Below are 27,775 nucleotides of genomic sequence, written 5' to 3'. Positions count from 1 at the left end.
TTGCGATTTCTTAAGAACGGACAGAATGCGAGAATAATTATTGAGATTTGAGGAAAGTCTGCATACAGATATCATCTATCAGATTGTGAGTTCTTATTATTGCGATACTCACCCAGTCGCTTTATTTGCAATAATAAAAACCTTGCAATAATTTCTGAATTTACAGTACCTTGTGATTTAGAACATTGAAAATCTGACTGTGCATGTTGGTTATATAAGGCCAACAATAATAATTGAGTTGTTTGATGTTGCCTTATTTTATCTACAATGTACCCACTTAAAAAGCAGCCTACCCAAAACATTTTATGACACAGATCGCTTCAATTTTTTTTGTTAAAGATTATTTTACACTCTAAAGTTGTTTTCTTGTATAAGACATGTAACTTAAGTTGTTTTCAACAACAACAAAATCTCTACCTACCTACCTACCTACCCTACAATGCATGGGTAGGCAACATCAAACAAAGAATTTGTTAAAGGTGGCCTACATGTAAGTACAAGGCAGGTTAGGTAGGTTATAACAACTCTGACATGGACAAATTCCTTATTTTGATATATTTAATATAGTGTTATAGCTAATTTACTGTGTAACCCTCTTTAAATAAAGAATTATTATTATTATTTTTAATATGATGTTAACAACTTTTGATTTTGAATAAGAAGGATAAATCACTAAGAGACTTGAATATTTAGTAAAAATTTACCAAGTATATTAAGAGCTGTTCTTAATTGTCATGCAGAAGTATAGCTGTGGAAACGTAGCTCATCTGTGGTCCGCAAATTGTCAAAAAATATCATAAGGACACATGAGCTACGGTTCTGCAGCTAGCAGAAGTACAACTGATGCAGTTTTTTTATGTAGCAATTTTTTCATTGGCTCCTTTTTAGTGTCAAATCAGCAATTAAAATGTTGTTACTGATTCTAAATCTAGGAGTGACCCGCTGTATTAACTGTATGAAATCAACACAGTTATTTGAAAATGCAATAAATGTGACCCACCTCAAAACTCAAAAGCATCATTTAATGGGATAATTGAATTTGAATCCTACCATTAACGAAATATTACCTTCTGTTTGAAGATTTTCATTTGTATGACATCAAGTTTTGTCACCTTAATAATTAATGAAATGTCATGAACTTTTATCTTCATTTAATTTTATACAATTATTCTCTAATGCTTTATTTCTTTTTGAAATGCATTGGAACAGGAAAAACAGTACTGTCATGAATGTAGTTGAAATTAAGAGTTGACTGTGACCGTCAATTGGAGATTTGACAGTTGCAAATGTTTTACTTACTGGTTCAAATAATTAATAAAGTAATTTTTTTTATAGTGGTAAATATCAATACATATTTTTTCAATGTCACGAGATTACATACTTTACTTCTACCTTTAGTAATATATATAAAATAATCCTTAAAGTCACTCTGCTATATATATTCATCCTCTAATTATACCCCCGCTTTAAAAAAGTGGGGGTATACTGTTTTACCTCTGTCTGTCTGTCGGTCCGTCCTTCCCATGAATATTTTTCGTCGCATTTTTCTCAGGAACTACATACAAGGATTTCAGAAATTTAGTTTCAGGGTTTATATGAGTCAGCTATAACGTGTGATGCGTTTTCAGATTCATCACTCAACAACTTCCTGTTTACCATAATATTTGGGCTGGGGTATCATCAGTGAGCAGTAGCTCACAGTTTCACTTGTTTATTCTGAACTTTTGTCTTTGACATGGTATTCTGGTTTTCCCCAAAAATGCCCAAAAAAAGTGAAATAACAAAAATACCGACTCCAATGAAAATTCTAAAAGGAAAGTCCCTTATCAAATGGCAAAAATCAAAAGCTCAAACACATAAAAAAAAATCAAAGCAAGTTTACCTAATAACACTTTTAGTTTACTACAAAAACCATTAGACAGCTAAAGTTTTCACTCTTTTGCTAGCCTTTTTAGATAATTGATTATTGCAGAAGTAAAAGATCAAGATTGTTTCAAAATTATACCTTGCAAGATACTAATATGTGTTCATCTGTCAGCTAAATTATACTTAGCAAGATACTAAATATGTGTTCATCTGTCAGCTAAATTATACCTAGCAAGATACTAAATATGTGTTCATTCTGTCCTCTAAATTATAGTAGATTTTTACTGTTATAGAATTTGTGTTTTTTTAATGATTTTCCCTGTTTTTTTTAATTGAGTATTTAAACTTGGTCTTACTAAGATTAAAAGATTGATTCCATTTATCAAAACAAATAAGTTTAAAACAGTTTTTGAATGGTTAATGTGTTAGAGGGAGCTGTATGTACCAATTATATAACAGTTGAACAATAACTTTTTAGAAATGCAGATAATGCTGTATGGAGCCGTACCTGCAATCTTAAAAAGGTTTATTTTAGAAATGAAGATAATGCTGTAAGAAGCCGTACCTGCAATCATATGAAAGTTTCACAGTTTTTCAGGAGAGTAGATTATGCCGATAGGAGCCATACCATTCCCGTTTGGGAAGTGCAAGATCTGTAAAGATAAAGCTACTGGTGTACATTATGGGGTGGCTACATGCGAAGGATGTAAGGTAAACAGATCTTTCTTTAAGGTGTTATACCACCAAATTATAGTAAACAGATCTTTCTTTAAGGTGTAGTACCACCAAATTATAGTGAACAGATCTTTCTTTTAGGTGTATTACCACCAAATTATAGTGTACGTCACATCCGGTTTTATACGAAAAAGAGTCAGAAAAAATATTCAAGATATTCCATTGAATTTGACAGTTGTAGGAAATTAACCCTGCATTTCATTGCAGAAAAATATAACAGAATATAGACTACTGTAAATTCAGAAATTATTGCGTGCATTTATTATTGCGATTTTGTCACTGTAGACTAAAATGCGATTTTAATTTGTGCGATATTGAGAAAAATCCTGTTTAATTCATATAAAAAATTCAAAATGCAAGTTTAAATTATTAGGATTATAACCCTGTCGCATTTTTCGCAATATTAAAAACATCGCAATAATTTCTGAATTTACAGTATTAACCCTTTTTAGCTCACCTGGCCCGAAGGGCCAAGTGAGCTTTTCTCATCACTTGGCGTCCGTCGTCCGTCGTCGTCCGGCGTCGTCCGTCGTCGGCGTTAACTTTTTACATTTTGAACTTCTTCTAGAGAACCACTGAATGGAATGAAACCAAACATGGCATGAATGTTCCTTATGAGGTGCTGACCAAGTGTTGTTACTTTGTAGCCGATCCATCATCCAAGATGGCCGCCAGCGGAGGACTTAGTTTAACACAGGACCCTATGGGAAATGCATACAAATGACTTCTTTTAGAGAACCACTGAATGGAATGAAACCAAACATGGCATGAATGTTCCTTATGAGGTGCTGACCAAGTGTTGTTACTTTGTAGCCGATCCATCATCTAAGATGGCCGCCATCGGGGAACTTAGTTTAACATAGGACCCTATGGGAAATACATACAAATGTCTTCTTTTAGAGAACCACTGAATGGAACGAAACCAAACATGGCATGAATGTTCCTTATGAGGTGCTGACCAAGTGTTGTTACTTTGTAGCCGATCCATCATCCAAGATGGCCGCCAGCAGGGGACTTAGTTTAACATAGGACCCTATGGGAAATGCATACAAATGACTTCTTTTAGAGAACCACTGAATGGAATGAAACCAAACATGGCATGAATGTTCCTTATTAGGTGCTCACCAAGTGTTGTTACTTTGTAGCCGATCCATCATCCAAGATGGCCGCCAGCGGGGGACTTAGTTTAACATAGGACCCTATGGGAAATGCATACAAATGACTTCTTTTAGAGAACCACTGAATGGAATAAAACCAAACATGGCATGAATGTTCCTTATGAGGTGCTGACCATGAGTTGTTACTTTGTAGCCGATCCATCATCCAAGATGGTCGCCATTGGGGAACTTAGTTTAACATAGGACCCTATGGGAAATACATACAAATGTCTTCTTTTAGAGAACCACTGAATGGAATGAAACCAAACATGGCATGAATGTTCCTTATGAGATGCTGACCAAGTGTTGTTACTTTGATGTCGGTCCATCATCCAAGATGGCTGCCAGCAGGGGACTTAGTTTAACATAGGACCCTATTGGAAATACATACAAATGTCTTCTTTTAGAGAACCACTGAATGGAATGAAACCAAACATGGCATGAATGTTCCTTATGAGGTTCTGACCAAGTGTTGTTACTTTGTAGCCGATCCATCATCCAAGATGGCCGCCAGCGGGGGACTTAGTTTAACATAGGACCCTATGGAAAATACATACAAATGTCTTCTTTTAGAGAACCACTGAATGGAATGAAACCAAACATGGCATGAATGTTCCTTATGAGGTGCTGACCAAGTGTTGTTACTTTGCAGTCGGTCCATCATCCAAGATGGCAGACAGCAGGGGACTTAGTTTAACAAAGGACCTATGGGAAATACATACAAATGTCTTCTTTTATAGAGAACCACTGAATGGAATGAAACCAAACATGGCATGAATGTTCCTTATGAGATGCTGACCAAGTGTTGTTACTTTGTAGCTGATCCATCATCCAAGATGGTCGCCAGCGGGGGACTTAGTTTTACATAGGACCCTTTGGGAAATACATGAAAATGTCTTCGTTTGGAGAACCAATAAATGGAATGGAACCAAACATGGCATGAATGTTCCTTATGAGATGTTGACCAAGTGTTGTTACTTTGCAGCCGATCCATCATCCAAGATGGCCGACAGCGGGGGACTTAATTTAACATAGGACCCTATGGGAAATACATACAATTGTCTTCTTTTAGGGAACCACTGAATGGAATTGAACCAAACATGGCATGAATGTTCCTTATGAGTTGCTGACCAAGTGTTGTTACTTTGCAGTCGATCCATCATCCAAGATGGCCGAGTGTTGCTACTTTGTTGCCGATTTACTGTTCAAGATGGCCACCAGGATATTTTATTAAATAACGGGACCAATATTAATCAAAATTTGGCCTCAATCATTATTTGGGTATCTGTTATGATTTTTATCTATCTTTACATGATTTCTAAAACCAAAGTAGAGTCAGGTGAGCGACACAGGCTCTTGAGAGCCTCTAGTTTATCATGGTAATAGTTTAATGTGTACAAATGTATGCTATTTACAAGCCTATAGAAAGTTTGTACTTTGATGAACATTTAAATTCACGGTTCACCTTTATCAACAAAAGTAACCAAAACTGGTATCCGACGAATAATAATGAATACACAGTACAACATGTTTATATTTGTAATTTTTAGGGATTTTTCAAGAGGAGTATCCCAAAAGCACATAAATATAAGTGTTTTTTCGGAGGACAATGTGATATTTCACCAAAGAATAGGAATCGATGTAAATCATGCAGGTTTAATATGTGTCTTCAATTTGGAATGTCTATTGATGGTGAGTTTGAGTAAAGATAGATGGGGGTAAACATCAATTAGACAGCAACCAATACAAGAAAAAAGGACAATAATATTTAGATTTAAAGATCACTGTTATTAAGTCTTACTTTTAAAAATGACAAAAACATCATGACAGTCTGTCAGATTTATTTTAAGAAAAGGTTAAATTACCAAAATGACTCAGTAACTTTTGACGATAAAAAAATGACTGAGAAAAACTCAATGACAGAAATGACTGAGGAAAATCCATGACATATTTGACTGTGAGATACTCCTCTGACACTGAAATGACTGAGGTAAACTCCATGCATGACAGAGATCACCTAGAAAAACTCTATAGAAGAAATGACTGAGGAAAAATCTTTGACAGAAATGACTGAGAAAATCTTCATTGACCCAGATATGACTGAGATAAACTCCATGATCATGATAAAAATAACATAACAAAAACTCTATAGAAGAAATGACTGAGGAAAAATCTTTGACAGAAATGAATGAGAAAATCTTCATTGACCCAGATATGACTGAGATAAACTCCATGATCATGATAAAAATAACATAACAAAAACTCTATAGAAGAAATGACTGAGGAAAAATCTTTGACAGAAATGAATGAGAAAATCTTCATTGACCCAGATATGACTGAGATAAACTCCATGATCATGATAAAAATAACATAACAAAAACTCTATAGAAGAAATGACTGAGGAAAAATCTTTGACAGAAATGAATGAGAAAATCTTCATTGACCCAGATATGACTGAGATAAACTCCATGATCATGATAAAAATAACATAACAAAAACTCTATAGAAGAAATGACTGAGGAAAAATCTTTGACAGAAATGAATGAGAAAATCTTCATTGACCCAGATATGACTGAGATAAACTCCATGATCATGATAAAAATAACATAACAAAAACTCTATAGAAGAAATGACTGAGGAAAAATCTTTGACAGAAATGAATGAGAAAATCTTCATTGACCCAGATATGACTGAGATAAACTCCATGATCATGATAAAAATAACATAACAATAACTCTATGGAAAAAATGACAAAAAAAAAGTCCATGACAAAAATAACTCAGAAAAACTCCATGACAGAAATAACTCAGAAAAACTCCATGACAGAAATAACTCAGAAAAACTCCATGACAGAAATGACATACAAACCGATAGAAAATGTGTAATTTTGTTGAACATTTAAGTTCGTTGTTCAACTGTACCCATGGAATAAACGAAAATTGGTACCCAACGAATAATAATGAATCCACAGTACTGAAACAATACAAACATTTAAATGATCAAAAGGCACATCATTGAAATTAAATGAAAATTTGACACATACCCGTATATATTTTTTTCAGCGGTAAAAATGGGCAGAATACCAAAGACGGAGAAAGAGAAAGCCTTGGCTGAAGCAGCCGATGAGAAAACACCGGACCAAATCAATAACTTTCTTCAAAGAGAAGAATTGAGTTCTTCTTTTCAACAAAATGTGTGTTCTATGGAACAGAGACACTCTTTTGCTCCCCAAAAGGTATGTTCTGTGAGCCCTCAATCATTAGAAGAGGGAAATCAAATGCATGTTCCGCACGTGAATACGTTAGAAAATTGTGAGATAGAAACAAACTCAAGAATGCTAAATCATCATGACTTTCGTGAAAGCTCTGAAATTGAACAGAACTTCAAAGGGAGATTACAAAATTGTCAGGAATTTCAAGAAAAATCCCAAAACGATAGGAGTTTTGAGAACTGGAGAAGTCCAAGAAATTCAGCAAATGAAAGTTGTCAAAATTTACCTATGGATTTTCAAAAGACTGAATTTTCTGAGCTGTCATGGCAAAATCTGCAGAAAGGGCATACACTCGCGTCACAAAATCCATTATTGCAGCACAATTCCACTAATGGTATAAATCCATTATCATTAAGTGCTAGTAGTGAAAGTTGTGATAAAAACATGCATGAATCAAATTCTCAAAATGTACAAACTTTCTCAAACAATCACGATGTATTACGACCATCCACATTTTCTTCTTCTAATTTGGATGCCCAGATGTCCACATGTAGTCCTAATGTACCTTCTACTTCTAAGGTGCATTTTAGCTCAATAGTGATAGAAGAACTCGTTAGACAGGTTCTTGAAAAACCTGAGGTGACACAGATACTACATGAACGATCAAACAGCCTGTCGAGTCAGAGTACAACGTCTATTGGTGAAGGACAACTAGATGCATTGAGATTGGCAGAAGTTGCTTCGCCCAATGAAGACAACACAAACAGTGCCATTACATATAATATGATTAATGCTGAAAATTTGGTGAGCAGGCAATTAGGAAATGTTCAACAAATAAATTTCGACATGAACGGAACTGAAGTTGAAAAATCAGAGGAAGTAGCGAAAGAATCAAAAGAGCTGATTGATGTGACATTGGAAAGATTTAAAGCACCAGTTGATTTTCTGTTTTATTATCAATCCTTTAACAGGGAGTGTTATAAAAAGCATAAGAGTGGTGAGGTAAGTTAAATGAAAGGCATAAGAGTGGTGAGGTAAGTTAAATGAAAGGCATAAGAGTGGCGTGGTAAGTTAAATGAAAGGCATAAGAGTGGTGAGGTAAGTTAAATGAAAAGCTTAAGAGTGGTGAGGTAAGTTAAATCAAAAAGCATAAGAGTGGTGAGGTAAGTTAAATGAAAGGCATAAGAGTGGTGAGGTAAGTTAAATGAAAGGCATAAGAGTGGTGAGGTAAGTTAAATGAAAGGCATAAGAGTGGTGAGGTAAGTTAAATGAAAAGCTTAAGAGTGGTGAGGTAAGTTAAATGAAAAGCATAAGAGTGGCGAAGTAAATTAAATGAAAGGCATAAAAGTGGTGAAGTAAGTTAAATGAAAGGCATAAGAGTGGTTAGGTAAGTTAAATGAAAAGCTTAAGAGTGGCGAAGTAAGTTAAATGAAAAGCATAAGAGTTGTCAGGTAAGTTAAATGAAAAGCATAAGAGTGGTGAGGTAAGTTAAATGAAAGGCATAAGAGTGGGGAGGTAAGTTAAATGAAAAGGATAAGAGTTGTCAGGTAAGTTAAATGAAAGGCATAAGAGTGGTGAGGTAAGTTAAATGGAAAGAATAAGAGTTGTCAGGTAAGTTAAAAGAAAGGCATAAAAGTGGGGAGGTAAGTTAAATGAAAAGGATAAGAGTGACAAAGTAAGTTAAATGAAAAGCATAAGAGTGGTGAGGTAAGTTAAATGAAAAGCATAAGAGTGGTGAGGTAAGTTAAATAAAAAGCATAAGAGTTGCCAGGTAAGTTAAATGAAAGGCATAAGAGTGGGGAGGTAAGCTAAATGAAAAGCATAAGAGTGGCGAGGTAAGTTAAATGAAAAGCATAAGAGTGGTGAGGTAAGTTAAATGAAAGGCATAAGGGTGGTGAGATAAGTTAAATCAAAAAGCATAAGAGTGGGGAGGTAAGTTAAATGAAAGGCATAAGAGTGGTGAGGTAAGTTAAATGAAAGGCATAAGGGTGGTGAGATAAGTTAAATCAAAAAGCATAAGAGTGGGGAGGTAAGTTAAATGAAAGGCATAAGAGTGGGGAGGTAAGTTAAATGAAAGGCATAAGAGTGACGTGGTACTTAGTTAAATGAAAGGCATACGAGTGGCGAGGTACTTAGTTAAATGAAAGGCATAATTGTGGCGAGGTTAGTTAAATGAAAGGCATAAGAGTGGTGAGATAAGTTAAATCAAAAAGCATAAGAGTGGTGAGGTAAGTTAAATGAAAGGCATAAGAGTGGCGAGGTATTAAGTTAAATGAAAGGCATAAGAGTGGTGAGGTAAGTGAAATGAAAAGCTTTAAAGTGGCGAGGTAAGTTAAATGAAAAGCTTTAAAGTCGTGAGGTAAGTTAAATGAAAAACATAAGAGTGGCAAGGTAAGTTAAATGAAAAGCTTAGAAATACACTTCAGGTCAGATAGATTTTCTTTGATTAGACAATAGAATAGAGAATGGAAGCAGGGAATTTGTCAAAGAGACAAAAACCCACCCAAAGAGCAGAAAACAACCCAAGGCCACCAATGGGTCTTCAAAGCAGCAAGAAAATTCCAGACCCGAGTTTTATTATAAACAATAATGTATACTAATTCAGGGAAATGGACCCCACATTAAACTCTGAAACATACAAATGAAACAGAATTTAAAAAATACAAGACTAACAAAGGCTAGAGGTTCCTGACTTGGGAAAGTTGCAAAAATGTGGCGGTGTAAAACATGTTTTGTGTGACCTCAACCCTCCCCCTGACCCTATACCTCTACCCAATGTGGAATGAACAAACACACAATATTTTGTTACACTGCCACCAAAATTGTTAGGGGTTGTCATGTTCTTACACACTTTTGCTGCAATATTGTACAATTACATTTTATATACTTTTCATAATTTTCTTTCAAAGTTTGAAAAATCCACCCTTAGGTTTTTACAGCACCTGCACATGAAAGGCACATTAATTCTGATAAAATTTACATAAAAGATTGATATCAACAGCTACTTATCGAGTACACTCTAAAAATCAGGTGTAAAAAAGATGAATTACCAATAATGCTAATTATTGATAAATATATCCTAAATTCAACAAAAATATCCTAAAGTTTCAAATCTGAAAAAATTAAAAGCAAAATGATCCCATAATCATGTGGTGGAGCTTCTATTGTAAAACAAACATATAATTTTTTTTAGTGGATAGTTCCTATGACAAACACTGACAGGAAAGAATTGAAATTCATTTGGAACCAGCTGATGGAAGGAGTAAAATATTACAACGAGCAAGTTATGGGTAAGGCTGATGGAAGGAGTAAAATATTACAATGAGCAAGTTATGGGTAAGGCTGATGGAAGGAGTAAATTATTACAATGAGCTAGCTATTGGCAAGACTAATGAAAGGAGTAAATTATTACAATGAGCAAGTTATTGGTAAGGCTGATGGAAGGAGTAAATTATTACAATGAGAAAGTTATGGGTAAGGCTGATGGAAGGAGTAAATTATTACAGAGAAAGTTATGGGTAAGGCTGATGGAAGGAGTAAATTATTACAATGAGCAAGTTATGGGTAAGGCTGATGGAAGGAGTAAATTATTACAATGAGAAAGTTATGGGTAAGGCTGATGGAAGGAGTAAATTATTACAATGAGCTAGCTATTGGCAAGACTAATGAAAGGAGTAAATTATTACAATGAGCAAGTTATTGGAAAGGCTGATGGAAGGATTAAATTATTACAATGAGAAAGTTATGGGTAAGGCTGATGGAAGGAGTAAATTATTACAATGAGAAAGTTATGGGTAAGGCTGATGGAAGGAGTAAATTATTACAATGAGCAAGTTATGTGTAAGGCTGATGGAAAAAGTAAATTGTTACAATGAGCAAGTTATGGGTAAGGCTGATGGAAGGAGTAAATTATTACAATGAGCTACATGTAGCTATTTGCAAGACTAATGAAAGGAGTAAATTATTACAATTAGCAAGTTATGGGTAAGGCTGATGGAAGGAGTAAATTATTACAATGAGCAAGTTATGGGTAAGGTTAATGGAAGTAGTCAATTATTACAATGAGCTAGCTATTGGCAAGACTAATGAAAGGAGTAAATTATTACAATTAGCAAGTTATGGGTAAGGCTGATGGAAGGAGTAAATTATTACAATGAGCAAGTTATGGGTAAGGCTGATGGAAGAAGTAAGATATCACAATGAGCAAGTTATGGGTAAGGCTGATGGAAGTAGTCAATTATTACAATGAGCAAGTTATGGGTAAGGCTGATGGAAGTAGTCAATTATTACAATGAGCAAGTTATGGGTAAGGTTAATGGAAGTAGTCAATTATTACAATGAGCAAGTTATGGGTAAGGCTGATGGAAGGAGTAAATTATTACAATTGGCAAGTTATGGGTAAGGCTGATGGAAGGAGTAAATTATTACAATGAGCAAGTTATGGGTAAGGTTAATGGAAGGAGTCAATTATTACAATGAGCAAGTTATTGGTAAGGCTGATGGAAGAGCAAGTTATGGGTAAGTCTGATGGAAGTGCAAGTTATGGGTAAGGCTGATTGAAGAGCAAGTCATGGGTTAGGCTGATGGAAGGAGTAAAATATTACAATGAACATGTTATGGGTAAGACTGATGGAAATAATAAAATATTACAATGAGCAAATTATGGGTAAGGCTGACGGAAATAGTAAAATATAACAATGAGCAAGTTATGGGTAAGGCTGATAGAAGGAGTAAAATATTACAATTAGCAAGTTATGGGTAAGGCTGATGGAAGGAGTAAAATATTACAATGAGAAAGTTATGGATAAGGCTGATGGAAGGAGTAAATTATTACAATGAGCAAGTAATGTGTAAGGCTGATGGAAAAAGTAAATTGTTACAATGAGCAAGTTATGGGTAAGGCTGATGGAAGGAGTCAATCATTACAATGAGCAAGTTATGGGTAAGGCTGATGGAAGGAGTATAATATTTCAATTATCTAGTTATGGGTAAGGCTGATCGAAGGAGTAAATTATTACAATGAGAAAGTTATCGGTAAGGCTGATGGAAGGAGTAAAATATTTCAATGATCTAGTTATGGGTAAGGCTTATAGAAGACATACTCTTGTTTGTATCAGTTCATCAATATAAAGTAAGGAGATTTTGTGTGATTGCCAATGAGTTAACTATCTACCAAAGATTAAATGACCAATGGTCCAATGAATTTTAAATAATTTGGCCTTTAGCATCACTGTATAGACATTAATTCCTGTAATTCTCATTTGGTGCAGTATAATTGGTTACATTGATCAATTGTTGTTTTTCATGGGTACCAATTTCCGTGGATGGAGAAAAAATTGTTGTTTCATGGATATATGATTTCGTGGTTCAACAAAATCCTGAATATAAATCTTTTGGAAAATGTACTTAGTTAAACATTTGAATCGTTGTTCACTTTTTCCTATGAAATTGACGAAATTAGGTACCCGGTTTTCCACGAATAATTATGAATCACCAATAAATGTAATTGATCAAGTTTGAATTTTTCTTTGAAAGGATCCAAGATTTAATTGATGTACTTGATCTTAATATTTATTTTGACATTAAAATAGAAGATAAAATGTTTTTGATTACATACTGATGTCAATCAGTCATTTTTTGTCTCAAATTGAATTTTCATGATGTATTTAAAAACTGTAAAATTATATATTTTCAGGTTTTGCCAGTAAAACTCCTGGATTTTCTAAATTTACAATGGCTGACCAAGAAAAACTTACTATGAATGCCTACATGGAAATCTGGATGGTAAAAAAGGCGACATTAGATTAATTTGTAATTCTTAGTTTGTCTGCTTAGAAAAGAAGCGAGCTAGTTATTTTTTATTTGTATTTCCTAATTTACGAAAAGGTGATGAGCTGGGGAAAAAAATAATATAATTTAAAGAAGCAACAATGAAGTTTTAATTTTAATAATGAATATTATATTGTTTTTTTTTGGAGTTGAGGATTGCTGTTTATATTTCAAAGCTCAAATTATATAACAAAAAGGTGCCTAAATCAAGGAAAAGAGGCCAATAGATTTTAATCTGATTTGAATTTGAAATTTTAGCCAGTAGAAGTATTTTGATTTAATAAGTCTAAAGAATAACAAATTGATTAGTTGTTCCTAAGATAAGCATTAAATCCTTTTTTAGATCTAGATTAGGTAACCTTACTTCTTTCTGTTTGGTTTTAAATCAGTAAAATGTTTGTTATAAGTTAGTTTCATCAATGCTTTCTAAGCATTTATTTGAAACATAATTTGAATGAATATAAAAATAAGGAGATGAGGTACAATGTATGATTGCAAATGAGACAACTATTCATCAGAGTTCAAATGACATAGATATAAGCAATTATAGTTCACCGTACATCCTTCAACAATGAGAAAAACCCATACTGTATAGTCCAATATGAAGGCTCTGGCAGGAAAAATGTGGAACAATTCAAGGGGAGAAAACTTTATGGTGGTACATAACACTACAGGGAGATAACTCTGTAAAAATCAGCTGAACGTTTTAATCACATTCTATTGTTAAGGAAATATTAAGCTTCTCAATGATCAAAGTTAGTGTTTGTCAAACTGCTATATATCCAATGAAATTTTTCTGATAAAGTGTGTGGTTCAAGTTTTTTGAAATTTTTATATTTTTGTCAAAGGGTCAAAGTAAATATTTTGTCAAAATTTCCATGAAAATTAAACGAGCCAAATTAATTTTAGTCAAGGTGTTTGGTACCACCTTAAACTTCCTAATTTACAACAAAACAATTTACGAAAAAAAAATATGACAGACATGAACTGATGATAACCAATGAATTACTGTCTCCTGATTTGGGACAGGCACATACATGACATTAGGAAGTTTGTTATTTGAAGTTTAGAATATGTGTATGAAAAACGGTTAACCCAAACTTTAAGTAAAGGTGATTTTTGTAAAGAAATGTTGCAAAAGAGAGACACATCGCCCATTGGTTGATTGAATATTCCCATACTTCAATAAAAGTCTTTAATACTTTCTTTTCTTTTCTTGATGATAAGTAGAGCTATATGGGATGGCTTTGGGTGAGTGATTGGGTGCTCGAGACTGTTGTGACAATTGTAGGCCCTTCTTAGTTATGAAGTTCCTCATTTATTAATGCTACTGTGGCTGATTGTATACAGAAATTGTGTATCAAACACATGACTTTGATGTGGACACAGATTAGTATGGTTTTCTTTTTTACAGATGATCAATTCAGAGTTTTTGTGCGAGAATGAATCTTATGTGCTATTGAACAACACAAAGGTGTTTTATTCCAAGGCCACAATGAAGATGATACTTGGTGAAGAGCTGACAACTTTGATGTTAGATTTTGGCAGGAAGTTTTGTCAGTACAACTTGTCGGATACTGAGATTGGTTTATTAAGTGCCATTAGACTGACTAATCCAGGTTAGTGTCAATAAGCTGTTTAATTCTTGTAAATGAAAAAAGAGCCCTTCGGTGATTTCTGTAGATGAACTACTAAGACCACTTGGCCACTAAAGCCCCTCATAAGAAGATAACTGATACCTCACTGGAAAAATTCTTCATGCTGTTCTGTTTTTATTTCACCTGGCCGTAACTCAGGTCAGATGGAAAAAAAATTGACTTGAAAGTACAAAAAAATGCATTGCAGATCATGGAGTTTTCTCCCTTTATAGCATGTTTATGGTGTATTCTGTATGATTTATATTTCCTATAAACACAGGTAAAAATAGTAGTTATTGGTAGCTTTTGATATAATTTGGCATTCTGAACAGAATACTGAAAATAATTAAAAACCAATTTATCAGAGGACAATTGAAGGTCTTTCCACTTACCCAAATTCATATTTATTTAAAAAATTTGGTGAAAAATAATAGGTTCTGGTTAATAAAGTGAGTTCCATTGTTAGGAGATAGATTGTTTTGCACTGATTTCAAAAATACATAGAATTTGGTACTTTGTCATTGAAATAATCGAAATAGTTAACAACTTCCAATTAAAGAAAGTCACATCCTATTTTATATAATAGGTTATTTCACAATAGTCCTAAAATATAAGGTTTCTATGCACTTTTGCTTGAAATAGGGGAGATAATTTGCTTCCGGTTTAAAAATGAGTATGATGGGTGACTATACTGATTCCAAAATTATATGGTTTCTAGGTACTTACACCTGAAGTTAGTGCAAACATAAATACTTCTGATTTACAGAAGGAATAACAACTTTTTTTATTGTTTATTTACAGATGTTGAAAATTTGGAAGAAAAAGACAAAGTAGAACTCCTGAACTCTCATTTTCTGGATATTTTTGCTAGCATGTTCAACAAGAGGCCCCACAGTAGCAGAATAGCCTTGTCGCTATTCCAGTACATGTCTGTATTAAAAACAATTACCCAGTTACAACAGGAGGCCATCTTTAATTTCAGCTTGGATAGTCCACCTGTAGAAGGTAAGTTTGAAATTGTTGCAGAAGTTGATATTGTTTTCTGTCAGTTCAGAAATTTCTTTTTCTGTTTGTTATTTGATGAAGTCAGCCTTCCATAACAATATAATTTTACTATGGAAATAAACAAAAATACAGTTCATAGCTCTTCAACTGTCTTGGTTCTTATACATCTTTGGCTTTCAAATATTTGCCTTTGAGCGTTACTGATGAAAGTAAATCTAGCCAAGTGCTTCGGAGAAATGAAATTTATAAGGTGTTGTTTTCATTTTTCTATAGATAAGATGTTTGGAATCATGACTGTAGACCAATATATTTTTATCTTCTTTGATCAGTTCAAAGTTTGGTTTTATTCCAAAATGAGAATTAAACATATGTAATATAACTGCCAATGAGACAAAGTCAAGAGCCTTTAATTCAATGGTTGTCGTTTCTTGCTGTATATCATATTTGTTTTTCATTAATTGTTTTGTACATAAATCAGGCCATTAGTTTTTTCTCTTGAATTGTGTTACATTTGTCATTTCTAGACCTTTTGAAGCTTACTATGTGGTATGGATTTTGCTCATTGTTGAAGTCAGTACAGTGACCTATAGTTCTTAACTTCTACCTCATTTGGTCTCTGGTGAAGAATTGTCACATAAGCAATCATACCGCATCTTCTTTTTTTATTATATTATACTTCATGTCAAAATGACAGATTTTGATTGGTTAATATGAGAGAGACAATTTTCTCTATCCCAAGGTAAATACTCTATTACCATTCACCGAGTGTGTGCTTTAATAAATAAGAATGATTGTTATGTACAAGACGTCATAGCTTATTACTTTGAATTTGATATTTAATAGACAATAATAACAGAACATTCAGTATAATAAATTGAATACTGTATATTCAGAAATTATTGCGAAGTTTTTATTAATACGAATAATGCGACTGAGTGAGAATCGCAATAATAGGAGCTCGCATAATCATATCTGATACAAAGATATGCATGCAGATTTTCATGTAATCGCAATAATAAATCACGAATTTTTGTCCATTTTTCAAAAATTGCAATAATAAATGCACGCATTAATTTCTGATTTTACAGTAACACATATCTGAGAGGGTGATAGAGCAGATTGTTACCCCTCGAAGAGACATTGTCAACCTTGGCTTTGCCTCTGTTGACAATGTTTTCTCTGGGGTAACAATATGCTCTATCGCCCTCTCAGCTATGTATTATTTATATATTGTTTCTGTTTTAGTTGTAACTGAAATCAATGTGACCCCTACATGAGGTAAAAGATCGTATGGAAAATCTTGGAGCCTAGATGGATCACCATTACAGAAATTTTACCAAAGATTGAGATAGAACAACAGAGTGTTTAAGTTGTTTTGGAAATGTTATAGCTTTATCTACTATAACATCATGATATAATAGCAGCAGCCAAAAATAAAGAGTGTTTACAGGGTTTTACCAGCGCTAATTTTGAGCACCAACTCTAATGTTTTTATGACGATTTCTTAAAAATTTGTTCACCAACATATCAATTTTTGTAAACACTAACTAAACATTTAATCAAATTATTTGACTGAATTTATAAAAATTGTGATAAAAACTGTCACTTTGTTAATTGACTAATTGCAAATGTTGGAAGGTAACTCAGTCACATGTATAGTACCAGAACCAAACTTGGTGAAAACAAGATATGAGGGTACTGATGGGGGGGTCTCATCACGATTCACGAGTTGATTTTTTTGTCAATCACGATTCACAGAAAATAAATTTCCATGATCAGGGATCACGAAAATATAAAAAAAAAAAATCTGTAGAAAAACGGATCACGATAGCGAAAATGCTCCGATCACGAAGAACGAAGAACGAAAATAACCCATCAGGCCCCTCAGATATGTTTCAGGCCTGTAACTCAGAAAATCAATTTCTGACCTATTGACCCTAACTGACGCTACATTTTTCAGGTAGTACACCCTGAACCCACATTTTTTTTGGCTTATTAACCATCTAAATAGATTTTCTTGTTTAGCTTTATAGTGCCTTGTTTTTAAGTGAGTATTGTGATAAATTTTCTCCTAAAGGGAGATAATTGGTATTAATTAAAGAAGAAAAGTGTTATGTAAAAAAAGCAGAATGTCAATCACAAATTTTTTTCCATGACTTATTGCTCAAAAAGTGTAAAAATTACTTGTGTCTAACAATATTTTTGGATTTTTAATAAATAATAATAATTAATAATAATTAACAATAATTAGCAGACATTGCAGAACTCCAGACCTTTGGCTTCATCAGTTGTTATGGCATTAACTAATTTTATAAGCTGAATATTGCAGAACATTTAAATAGCTAGAGGTGACTTACGGCAAGCCATATTTTTCATTTGATACATTTGTTTTTTTTCTGGAAAAGAATAAATAAAAAGTTTGAGAATACTGTGCACATGTATTGTAAAGCCCTTTCCAAAAACTCATTTCAGAATCACAAATTTTACTCTAAAATGATAATTTGAAGTTGGTGATTTCCCTTTTTGGGATGTAGAACTGCTTCACGGCAATGATGCTCAATGAAGAGTCGACACTTAGCGGTTTAATTCCATGTTGATTTAAAAATAATACTTTGTTTAGATAAATTTAAAAATTATTAATGGTATTATGTCTTGCAACATACTCATAATCAAACTTGATTATAAACCTGGAAATGTTTGTAAATTAAATTAACGCATTGTTTACTATTTTACTTCTCTCTGTTGCTCTGCAGTGCAGCGAAACAGTATTATTTATACCAGTTAACTTTCCTACACCATGTACAAGGGAACTAATTTGTATTTTAATTGTAATTTTTAAATCCGATCGGGGGCTTTCCGAAGTAAGTTTCTAGAAAGTCCTATAGGGAGAGATTTACTTGCACATATTTTGTTGTGAATCTTATACAACTTATGCTTCGGACACATGAAATTTATAACGTGTTAATTGTTTTCATTTTTTACAGAACTGGGTTGATACCTCTGCTGGTGGACTATTAGTCCCTGAGGGTATCATCAGCTCAGTAGTCAGTACTTCAGTACTTCAGTACTGACTTGATTTATAACAAACCTTTCTAAAATTGTCCGTTGATAAATTTTGAAATTATTAGAAACTAAGGTTTCAACTCCCTCAGGCAAAGTTGACCTTAGATGGATTTTGGCTTTTTTTTTTTTTAGGTCCTTTTTGGTAATATAGCTCTTCAACTGTTTAGGTTCTTATACATCCTTGGCTTTCAAATATTCAGCTTTGAGCGTTCCTGATGAAGATTAATCCAGAAAAGTGCTTCGGACGTATAAAATTTAAAACGTCATGTTTTCATTTTTTATAGCAGATAGAAGCGATTTAATAAGTCATAATGCTTCTTTTTTAAACCTGGTTCAAGTTTTTTTTTATTCAAGGAACAATAGAAAGTATATCAGATTTTATAATCAAAAATATTTTATCAGCATATGCAGTTTGTATTAGAAGAAAACATAATGTTGTTTGTTAATAACGGTAAATTTTGTAAAAATGGTTTGTTGTCTTTTGTGTATGTCAAGAAATTCCAATGAACTGTTACGGCTAAGTCAAAATAACTGCCTTTGTAAAAATAGCAAGATGTGGTATGGTTGCCAATGAGACGACTATCCACCAGAGATACACACAATAATAGGTCACCAAACAGCCTTCAACAATGAGCAAACCCCATATCGTATAGTCATCTAGAAAATGCCCAGAGAAGACAAAATATAAAACAATTCAAACCAGAAATCCAATGACCGGATTAATTTAAAAACAATAAGAGAAAAACAAATATGACGGCCAGCCAATAAATAAACAACTTAATAATCCTACAATAATATTTCTACATGTATGTCAACAAAATCAATCTTTTGCAATCTAAACAGGAATTAATTACATTCTCTGATCCCAAGAAAGACAACTCTTACCAATAATGTTTTGCTCAACTGGCAAGGTTATATTGTTAACTGTGTGTTGCCAAATAAACAGCTTTAACTGCCTCAATTACATGTACATTCCAGTGCAAATATGTGATTTCACAATTTTTTGATATCTTTGAGTTAGGTTTAAATTGTACTGTTTATGATATTGTTTGTTGAAATTTTGTTATATTTTATCAGGAATTATGTACAGGCAGTAATTTTATTAATTTATGATATAAGTTTTTATTTTTTATTATGTATTATCATTATTTTACTAATATTTATTATTTAACTGCAATTTTTATGGTGTTTACAGAAATCATACAGTGTATCTCATATTGTCCTATTTCATGACCCAGAAACATGTTTCAAAATTATTAATTATGTCATACATCTTTAATAGAGGGGTGGAAGGACCTTTTACAATACGTCAGGATTGGGCCTTAATTTTTGCTGGAATTCTGGTGTACACTTTTAGTAATATCAGGACTCAGGAATTGATGATTAATTAATACGGATCTTGGAAAGAATGCTTTATTTTTTTCAGTTCCAATGACGAATTTATCTGTCAATTTCACTTGAAATTGTATTATTCTCTAGAATATTCTTTATTCTTTATTTTCATTGTTCTTTATTTCGTAACTTTTGCTTTATTTTCTATTCTGTGCCAACTTTCCTCATTATTGTATTTTTTTTAGAGATAGAATATTTACTTCTTGTATGTTATTCATTTTCACAATATTTTTATATTGTTCAAAGCAACTAAATTTTATCAAAGTAAAAATTGATAGTTTACCATAATGTATGGTTATTTTTTTATGTTGATCGTGCAATGTTTATTATTGTCTATGTATTATCTATTAAGTATTTTAAGGGTAGATAACCCAGGCTAGAATGTTTCAAATCATGTTTTATTTATGACAATCAATAATGTTGTGCCTTGGTATTTTGTGTTTTTTATTATTCCATAAATTTCTGAATTGTTGATACAATATTTTATGCCCTGCCTATGATATAGTAGGGATATTTTATGCCCTGCCTTTGATAGTAGGGGGGGATTTTGTTTCTGTTTGGTTTTTGTGTCTCTTCTGTTGTGTATCATTGTTGTTTCATTGTGATATGAACTTTTTAAAAGATATACCAAACAAGTATTTGTCCTAGATTTTGTAATTCACTGAACATGGAACATTAGCATTGTGTCCTATGGATTTGTTCCTGACCATATGAATATTTGGACCATTTTTGTATGGTCATTACCATATGAATATTTGGACCATTCTTGTATGGTCATGACCATATGAATATTTGGACCATTCTTGTATGGTCATGACCATATGAATATTTGGACCATTCTTGTATGGTCATGACCATATGAATATTTGGACCATTCTTGTATGGTCATGACCATATGAATATTTGGACCATTCTTGTATGGTCATGACCATATGAATATTTGGACCATTCTTGTATGGTCATGACCATATGTATATTTGGACCATTCTTGTATGGTCATGACCATATGAATATTTGGACCATTCTTGTATGGTCATGACCATATGAATATTTGGACCATTCTTGTATGGTCATGACCATATGAATATTTGGACCATTCTTGTATGGTCATGACCATATGAATATTTGGACCATTCTTGTATGGTCATTACCATATGAATATTTGGACCATTCTTGTATGGTCATGACCATATGCATATACTCATATGGTTATTAATGGTCTGGACCATATGAGTATTTAGACTACCTATAGGTATTTTTGGAATAAATTCTAACTTCCTTTGCAGGAACACGTAGCTCGTTCTTTGAAACAAAATCTGCACAAGTTACGCTGGATCCAATTTAAAGTGCCTTAATTTATCCTGTTGACTTTTTCGTCTGTAAGTGAAACCACCATTTGGGGAATGGGCTTTTTTCTTCTTTCTCCAGTGTTAGATTAATTTACTTGTTTAAATTCTACTTATTTTCACTTCATTGGTGTGTTCTTGCTCCTATTCAAAAGATTGTTCATTAACAGTAGTTTTTACGTGCTGGCCCACTATTCTTATTTTCAATACGAATAAAGATAGGGACAGCACATACAAACTACTAAAAATTGTATGAATAGGAGCATGAACACATTAAGTAACTAAAAATAATTTAAAATCTCAAAGAAATTTAATTTACTTAAAAAAATTAAAACACCAAATAAAGGAAAAAAAGAAAAAAAAAGAGGGTACAATGCCCCAAGTGCCTGTGAGTTAAACAGTTAAACAGTTGACTTCTTGTTTAACAGTTCATTCAGTGTTTTTAAAAGGGGCGTAATTCCAGAAAACACATTAAATATTGCTTAAAAACGAAATTGTTTAGGACAATCTTATGCTATAAAGTCATATAAATTGTGAATAAAATGGGATTATTTTGCAATTGGGGGGGGGGGCCGATCAAAGCTAGGTGGGAGGAAGTTTGCCCTTTGTGCCCTATCCTGTATCTGCCACTGTTGATAACCACACCTTTTTACAAGGTATAATATAAAAATAAGATGTGGTATGATTGCCAATGACCCTATTTTAGCCTTTTGAAGAAGTTGCTGTATCTTGTATGTCCCTATCCATCATACTATTGTATTCTAGTGGTAGTTCAAAATTTCCTCCCCATCATCTCTTACATCCCACCTTGCAGTACCTACATATTGAATTAAGGATGTACTTTATAGGTGAAATTAAAAAAATCTAGTATTTAAAATTAATACTATAAGTCAGAAGAGCATTAGTTAAGGAACAAAATAAGCTAAAAATATTGATAGGTTATGGAGCTCCTTTTCGAGATATTTAATTTTTATAAAATGGCGGGAAAAGGCTGACTTGGACTTATACCTTATATTTGCATTGGTATTATTTGGGTCCCAAATCGATAGAAAAGAAATCTAGAATCTGCTTAAATTTTGGTAAATGACCTTTTATGAGCTGTTGAAGTCTTATATGAAAAGAAAAATGGGTGTTATGGGGCAAAATATTTTACCCTGTATCTCAGGAAAAAAACCAAGGAGTCCGAACTTCTGACAAAAATTCCTAAACCTGACTACATCCTAATTATATAAATATACATGAATAAATTGCAACTTGTTGAACATTATGAAAGCAACAAACAATCAATCAATCATAACATTTGTTGAAGAACTGTAAATTGAGAAATTATTGATGCTTTTATTATTGTGAAAAATTAAAATAGGTGACGCAAAAATAAAAACTTGCACGATAAATTTTGATAGCGTTATTTGTATGCAACATTTCCTGAAACTGCAAGAAATAATCTCACATTTTATTTGTGTACATTGGTTAACAATTATGAGTGGGTCTCATTAATTTTTTGGGGTCTAAGCATGACCCGGGATTGCCAATTTTTTGTAAGCGTGATACGTGAAAGTCAAATTATTGTGCTGTGAAAACGGGAAATGAAGTCTAGCGGGACACAAGAAATTACAAAAAAATGAGAATTGCTTACATACATAATGTAAGCAAGATATGGGAATCTGACAAAACAGTAAGCTGGATCCGGATCAGAACCCCCCCAATGAGACCCCCCTTTGATAATACATGCACACAATCATTTCTAAATTTACAGTATATATGCTGAATTTTTTTGCTCAAACATTTAAATATGTAGATGATAATGACATAATTCAATGGTACTGTGGATTCATTATTATTTGTTCGTGGATTTTTGTAACAAATATCCAAAGGAAAGGCCTACTCGTTTTTCCGAGGTATTGTTTGTACAATTCTTATGATGTAAGAGAAATGGCATGATCAATCCATAGGGGCAGGGTATGTATGTGTCCTATATTCCCACCATGCATACTGTTGATTCATTCATTTTCATGGGTATCAATTTTCGTAGATTGAGGAAATATTGAATTTTTGCGGATACATGATTTCGTGGCTTGCCAACTATTGCATACAAGCCAATAGGATATTTATACTTTGTGGAACACTTACATTCATTGTTCATCTATCCCAACGAAATCCACTAAAATTGATATTCAAGGAATAATAACTAATCCACATTAAGTCAAAATAAATAAATCCATCCGAGCTGTTATGTATTTTAAAATAGTGTTGAAAAAATTGTGATTTTTAAAAGATGGAAAATTTTTAATGAAATTTTATATTGTATATTGTTGTTTGTGATTCATTTTGATAGTTTATTTATATTGTTAAAATTGACTGAAATTTATCAGAGTAAAATTGTTACTAAAATTTGTTGGTGTCTGTTTTTGTCTTGCCTTGACGATAGTCAAAAAGTGAGACATAGGTATGCTGTTTCATGCGTCGGCGGCGTCAACAATGTATTAGTTTGTGATTAGGTCAGTTCAAGGGGAACCATTAGTGGTAGGCCAATGTTAATTGGTATTCAGTTGTATTAGCATTAGCACGTCTCATTTCCATGGAGAATATTTGGTCCCGTCCGCTCAGTCATGGTCTATTGACTTCGAAACTTTTGCATAGTTTACATGTATTAGTTTGTGATTATATCAGTTTAAGATGAACTGCTAATGTTAAGTTAATGATATTTGGTATGCAAATTTATTGGCATTTGCAAATATCGTTTCTATGGAGATTATATAGCCCCACCCCCTCATCATGGTTTATTGACTTTGAAACTTTTACATAGTTTACAAGTTAATGTTTGTATTTAGGTTTGTTTAAAGGGAACAACTTATAATAAGTCAATGGTATTTGGTATGCAGCTGTATTAGCATTGACACATCCCATTTTCATGGAGATTGTTTAGCCATGTACCTTCAGTCATGATTCATCGACTTTGAATATTTGCATAACTTGCGTGTTAAAGTATTGCTATTTTAATAAAAATAAATTTCAACATTTGCATTATCAAAATTACAAAAAGGCGAGACATATCGCTGTGATAACAGTTTATCTGATTTAACTTGTATATAATATTGTGATAAGTCTTGTGGCTGGCTGAGTACTGTAAATTCAGAAATTATTGCGATGTTTTTATTATTGCGAAAATGCAACAGGGTTATAATCGCAATAATTTAAACAAGCATTTTTAAATTTTTTATATGAATTAAACATAATTTTTCTCATCGCAAAAATTAAAATCACATTTTAGTCTAAAATGACAAAAACGCAATAATAAATGCACGCAATAATTTCTGAATTTACAGTAATCAATGACTTCTCCTAAATGCAACATACAAATGAAAGAAGCAGCAAATGCCAAAATTAAAGAATAGTTTTAATATGTCTGGCAATCAAACTCAAGAACTCCATTTTCCAAGGCTGTTCAAAATTTAACTGTAGATTGTTCACATGGTAAAGTGTAAATTAAAGAAACTTGAAAAGTAGAAAAACAACTAGGGGAACTTTCTTGAATCAAAACCAACCACAAACTTCATAGTCCTGCATATCTACATAATAATATAACCGGGAAGTGTAATAATGTAAACTTAGGGAGCTACCATTTGATTTTTATGGGGGTGGGGGGCTAGGATGAAATTTGAAAAAAAAGGCAGGACAGGAGTTTTGAGTAAAAAAAAAGGCAGGATGAGCAACTTGGCAAAAAAAAAAGGCAGGATGACAATTTATGTAAAAAAAGTCAGGATAAACTAATAAAAAAATAGGTAGGACCGAATAGAGAGAAAAATAAAAAGGCAGGACAGAGATTACAATTAAAAAAAAATGCAGGACAAAATTTTTCATCCTAGCCCCCCATAAAAATCAAATGGTAGCTCCCTTATAGTTTCTGCAAAAACACAATAAACTGCTTCGCTGAGCGCAGCTAGATACGCCCGCAGAGGTCCAACCCTGAACAGTTGGGGCAAAAATGGACACAATATTCAAGCTTGATTCAGGTCTGAATTTGGATTGTAATTAAATATTTGACATATTATAGGTTTCTGAATAAATGTATTCAAAGAACTTGAAATTGGTTATATGAATTGAATTTATGTTCAATTAAAGATTTCTTGGTGTTATGCAATACTTCTGTAAATCTGTTGTCAAACTATAAACAAATAAAGTTCAATTAATTCTAAATGTCATATTAGAAATTTATGAAAATAAAAAGGGAGCTTACATCAATAGATATAAACAATTCACCAAAGTTTCATGAGAATTGGTGACAGCATTTTTGAGTTATTGTCCGAAAACTGGAAAATCACCCCTTTTTTTAATGAATAAAACCCCATAACTCAGAAATGTAAAATGTAAAATTTATAAAATTCTAAAGGGAGCTTACATCAATACATACAAACAATTCACCAAAGTTTCATAAGAATTGCTGAAAGCATTTTTGAGTTTTTATCCGAAAACTGGAAAATCCCCCCTTTTTTTATGAATAAAACCCTGTATATCGGAAACATAAAATCTAAAATTTATAAAAATTGAAAGGGAGCTCATGTCAATAGATATAAAAAATTCACCACAATTTCTTGCAAGTTGGTGAAAGAATTCTTGACTTATTGTCCGAAAACTGGAAAATCCCCCTTTTTTTAATGAATAAAACCCCATAACTCAGAAACGTAAAATCTAAATTTTATAAAAAACGAAAGGGAACTCACGTCAATAGATATAAACAATTCACCAAAGTTTTATACAAATTGGTTAAAGCATTTTTTAGTTAATGTCCGACATGTTGACGACGGACAGATGGACGGACAGACGGACAACGGTATACCATAATATGTCCCGTAAACGGGCGTATAAAAATGGGAAAAATCATCTTTCAAGGGTTATTACTCCTTTAAGAAGTTGACTGACTATTAAGACCATGTTGACATAGTTAAATATCTTGCCATGATTGTCACAATTCCCAATGAACAGTTTCTGCAAAAACACAAAAATGGGTTAAATTGTCTTTCAAGGGTTATAACTCCTTTAAGGAATTGACTGACAGTTTTGGCTATGTTGACTTGAATGTAGATCTTCAACAGTCCTTATGATAATTTGTGCTGTAAACAGGTTCTCTTTTTTCATTAGTTTCTGCAAAAAGCACAATCATGAGTGAAAATCGTCTTTAAAGGACAACATTTATTTTTAGATCTTATAAGCTGTAACTAGTTTTAAAATGGCCGTAAAAAAATTTTGCGGTCGTATATTGGTATCACGTCGATGTCGTCAGCGTCGTCCGAAGACATTTGGTTTCCGGACAATAACTTTAGTATTAGTAAATAGAAATCTATGAAATTTAAACATAAGGTTTATAACCACAAAAGTAAGGTTGGGATTGATTTTTGGGGTTATGGTCTCAACAGTTTAGGAATTAGGGGCCAAAAAGGGGCCCAAATAAGCATTTTTCTAGTTTCATGACAATAACTTGTGGAACAGTGTATGGATCTCTCTGTTAAAAAAAAATTGGGGGGGTAAACAAAATTGGTGGTGGGGGTGGGACAATTTTTTCTCCTCAAGATTTCAGAAATCAAAAAGGGAGGGGGGGGGGGGGGGAGGGGGGTTTAAAAAACAAAATTTTTGAAGGGTAAAATATTATTTTTTTTAGGGGGGGGGCAATTCGTAACCAATTCTAAGTTCTTTGACTAGTTATTCTGTCTCAGAAACCTATTATATGTCAAATATTGAATTACAATTCAAATTCAGACCTGTATCAAGCGCGAATATTGTGTCCATTTTTGCCCCAACTGTTCAGGGTTGGACCTCTGCAGTCGTATCCAGTATCCAGCTGCGCTCTGCGAAGCAATTTATTCTATTTATAGTAGTTTCCACAGTATCAGAGGCTCTAAAGAGACTGTCGCTTATCTAGCTCTGTGCATCTTAAAAAATGCAACATTATATACTAGAGTATAATTCATGACTAAAATCTCTTTTGTTGGACTTGCATTAATGATAATTTTTTCTGTGTACATCTTCTGGTTTTTGCCAAAAACACAAAAATTGGTAAAAATAGTCATTACAAAGCAAGAATTTTCTATACGGAGTGGACTGATGATTTGTGCCATTTGGTTTATTTGTGGATCATGTCTTGCTGATCATTTTGCGTACAAATATTGATTTATAGCCTATCAAATCTTAATAAAAGAGCAACAACTCAAATAAGGAGTTGACTGACCATTTCGGCCATTAGACTTATTTGTAGATCATTTTCGCTATTAAAGTTTTCTCTGTATCTATTTTTGTTTTCAAAATAATAGGCAAACATGAAAATAATTGGTAATTGGTAAAATTTGTCATTTAAGGGCAATTACTCCTGTAAGAAGTAATCTGACAGTTTTTATGTAAATGGACAGTAGGTCTCAACATTCTGAACATTTCTGCCTGTCACATTTTCTCTATTTATAAGCAAGATACCCCAACGATGATAGTGGGCAAGTGGTTCAATCTGGCCAAGTAGTTTCAGAGGAGATGTAAGAGTTAACAAAC

At 33.0% G+C, this 27,775-nt stretch overlaps 2 protein-coding genes across 40 annotated transcripts in view; both read left to right on the top strand.

Moving 5' to 3' along the window:
* The window catches only part of LOC127706058 (uncharacterized), a 32,209-nt gene extending 22,087 nt beyond the window's left edge, over positions 1 to 10,122 (top strand). Inside the window, exons 3-10 of one of the 39 annotated variants that reach the window (XM_052210513.1) lie at positions 2,402 to 2,577; positions 5,309 to 5,450; positions 6,821 to 8,067; positions 8,357 to 8,420; positions 8,517 to 8,548; positions 8,677 to 8,708; positions 8,805 to 8,933; positions 9,230 to 10,122. In XM_052210513.1, the coding sequence (XP_052066473.1) occupies positions 2,476 to 2,577; positions 5,309 to 5,450; positions 6,821 to 7,980 (1,404 nt within the window). In that variant the 5' untranslated portion in view covers positions 2,402 to 2,475 and the 3' untranslated portion in view covers positions 7,981 to 8,067; positions 8,357 to 8,420; positions 8,517 to 8,548; ... (1 more) ...; positions 8,805 to 8,933; positions 9,230 to 10,122. The other 38 variants (XM_052210501.1, XM_052210505.1, XM_052210485.1 and 35 more) reach the window with 38 other exon arrangements.
* LOC127706065 (retinoic acid receptor alpha-A-like) lies at positions 9,183 to 23,634 on the top strand. The gene is made up of 6 exons (XM_052210521.1): positions 9,183 to 9,197; positions 10,163 to 10,259; positions 12,665 to 12,753; positions 14,213 to 14,417; positions 15,237 to 15,440; positions 16,686 to 23,634. The coding sequence occupies exons 2-6, from the start codon at positions 10,175 to 10,177 to the stop codon at positions 16,715 to 16,717; spliced, it is 615 nt and encodes a 204-aa protein (XP_052066481.1). The 5' UTR covers positions 9,183 to 9,197; positions 10,163 to 10,174; the 3' UTR covers positions 16,718 to 23,634.
* The last annotated feature ends 4,141 nt before the right edge of the window (positions 23,635 to 27,775 follow it).

The sequence above is a fragment of the Mytilus californianus genome, unplaced genomic scaffold, assembly GCF_021869535.1.
Source record: "Mytilus californianus isolate M0D057914Y unplaced genomic scaffold, xbMytCali1.0.p SCAF_6, whole genome shotgun sequence".
Classification (NCBI taxonomy): Eukaryota; Metazoa; Mollusca; class Bivalvia; order Mytilida; family Mytilidae; genus Mytilus; species Mytilus californianus.
The sequence above is the reverse complement of the archived record's forward strand: the minus strand, read 5'-3'. Positions and strand labels throughout refer to the sequence as shown.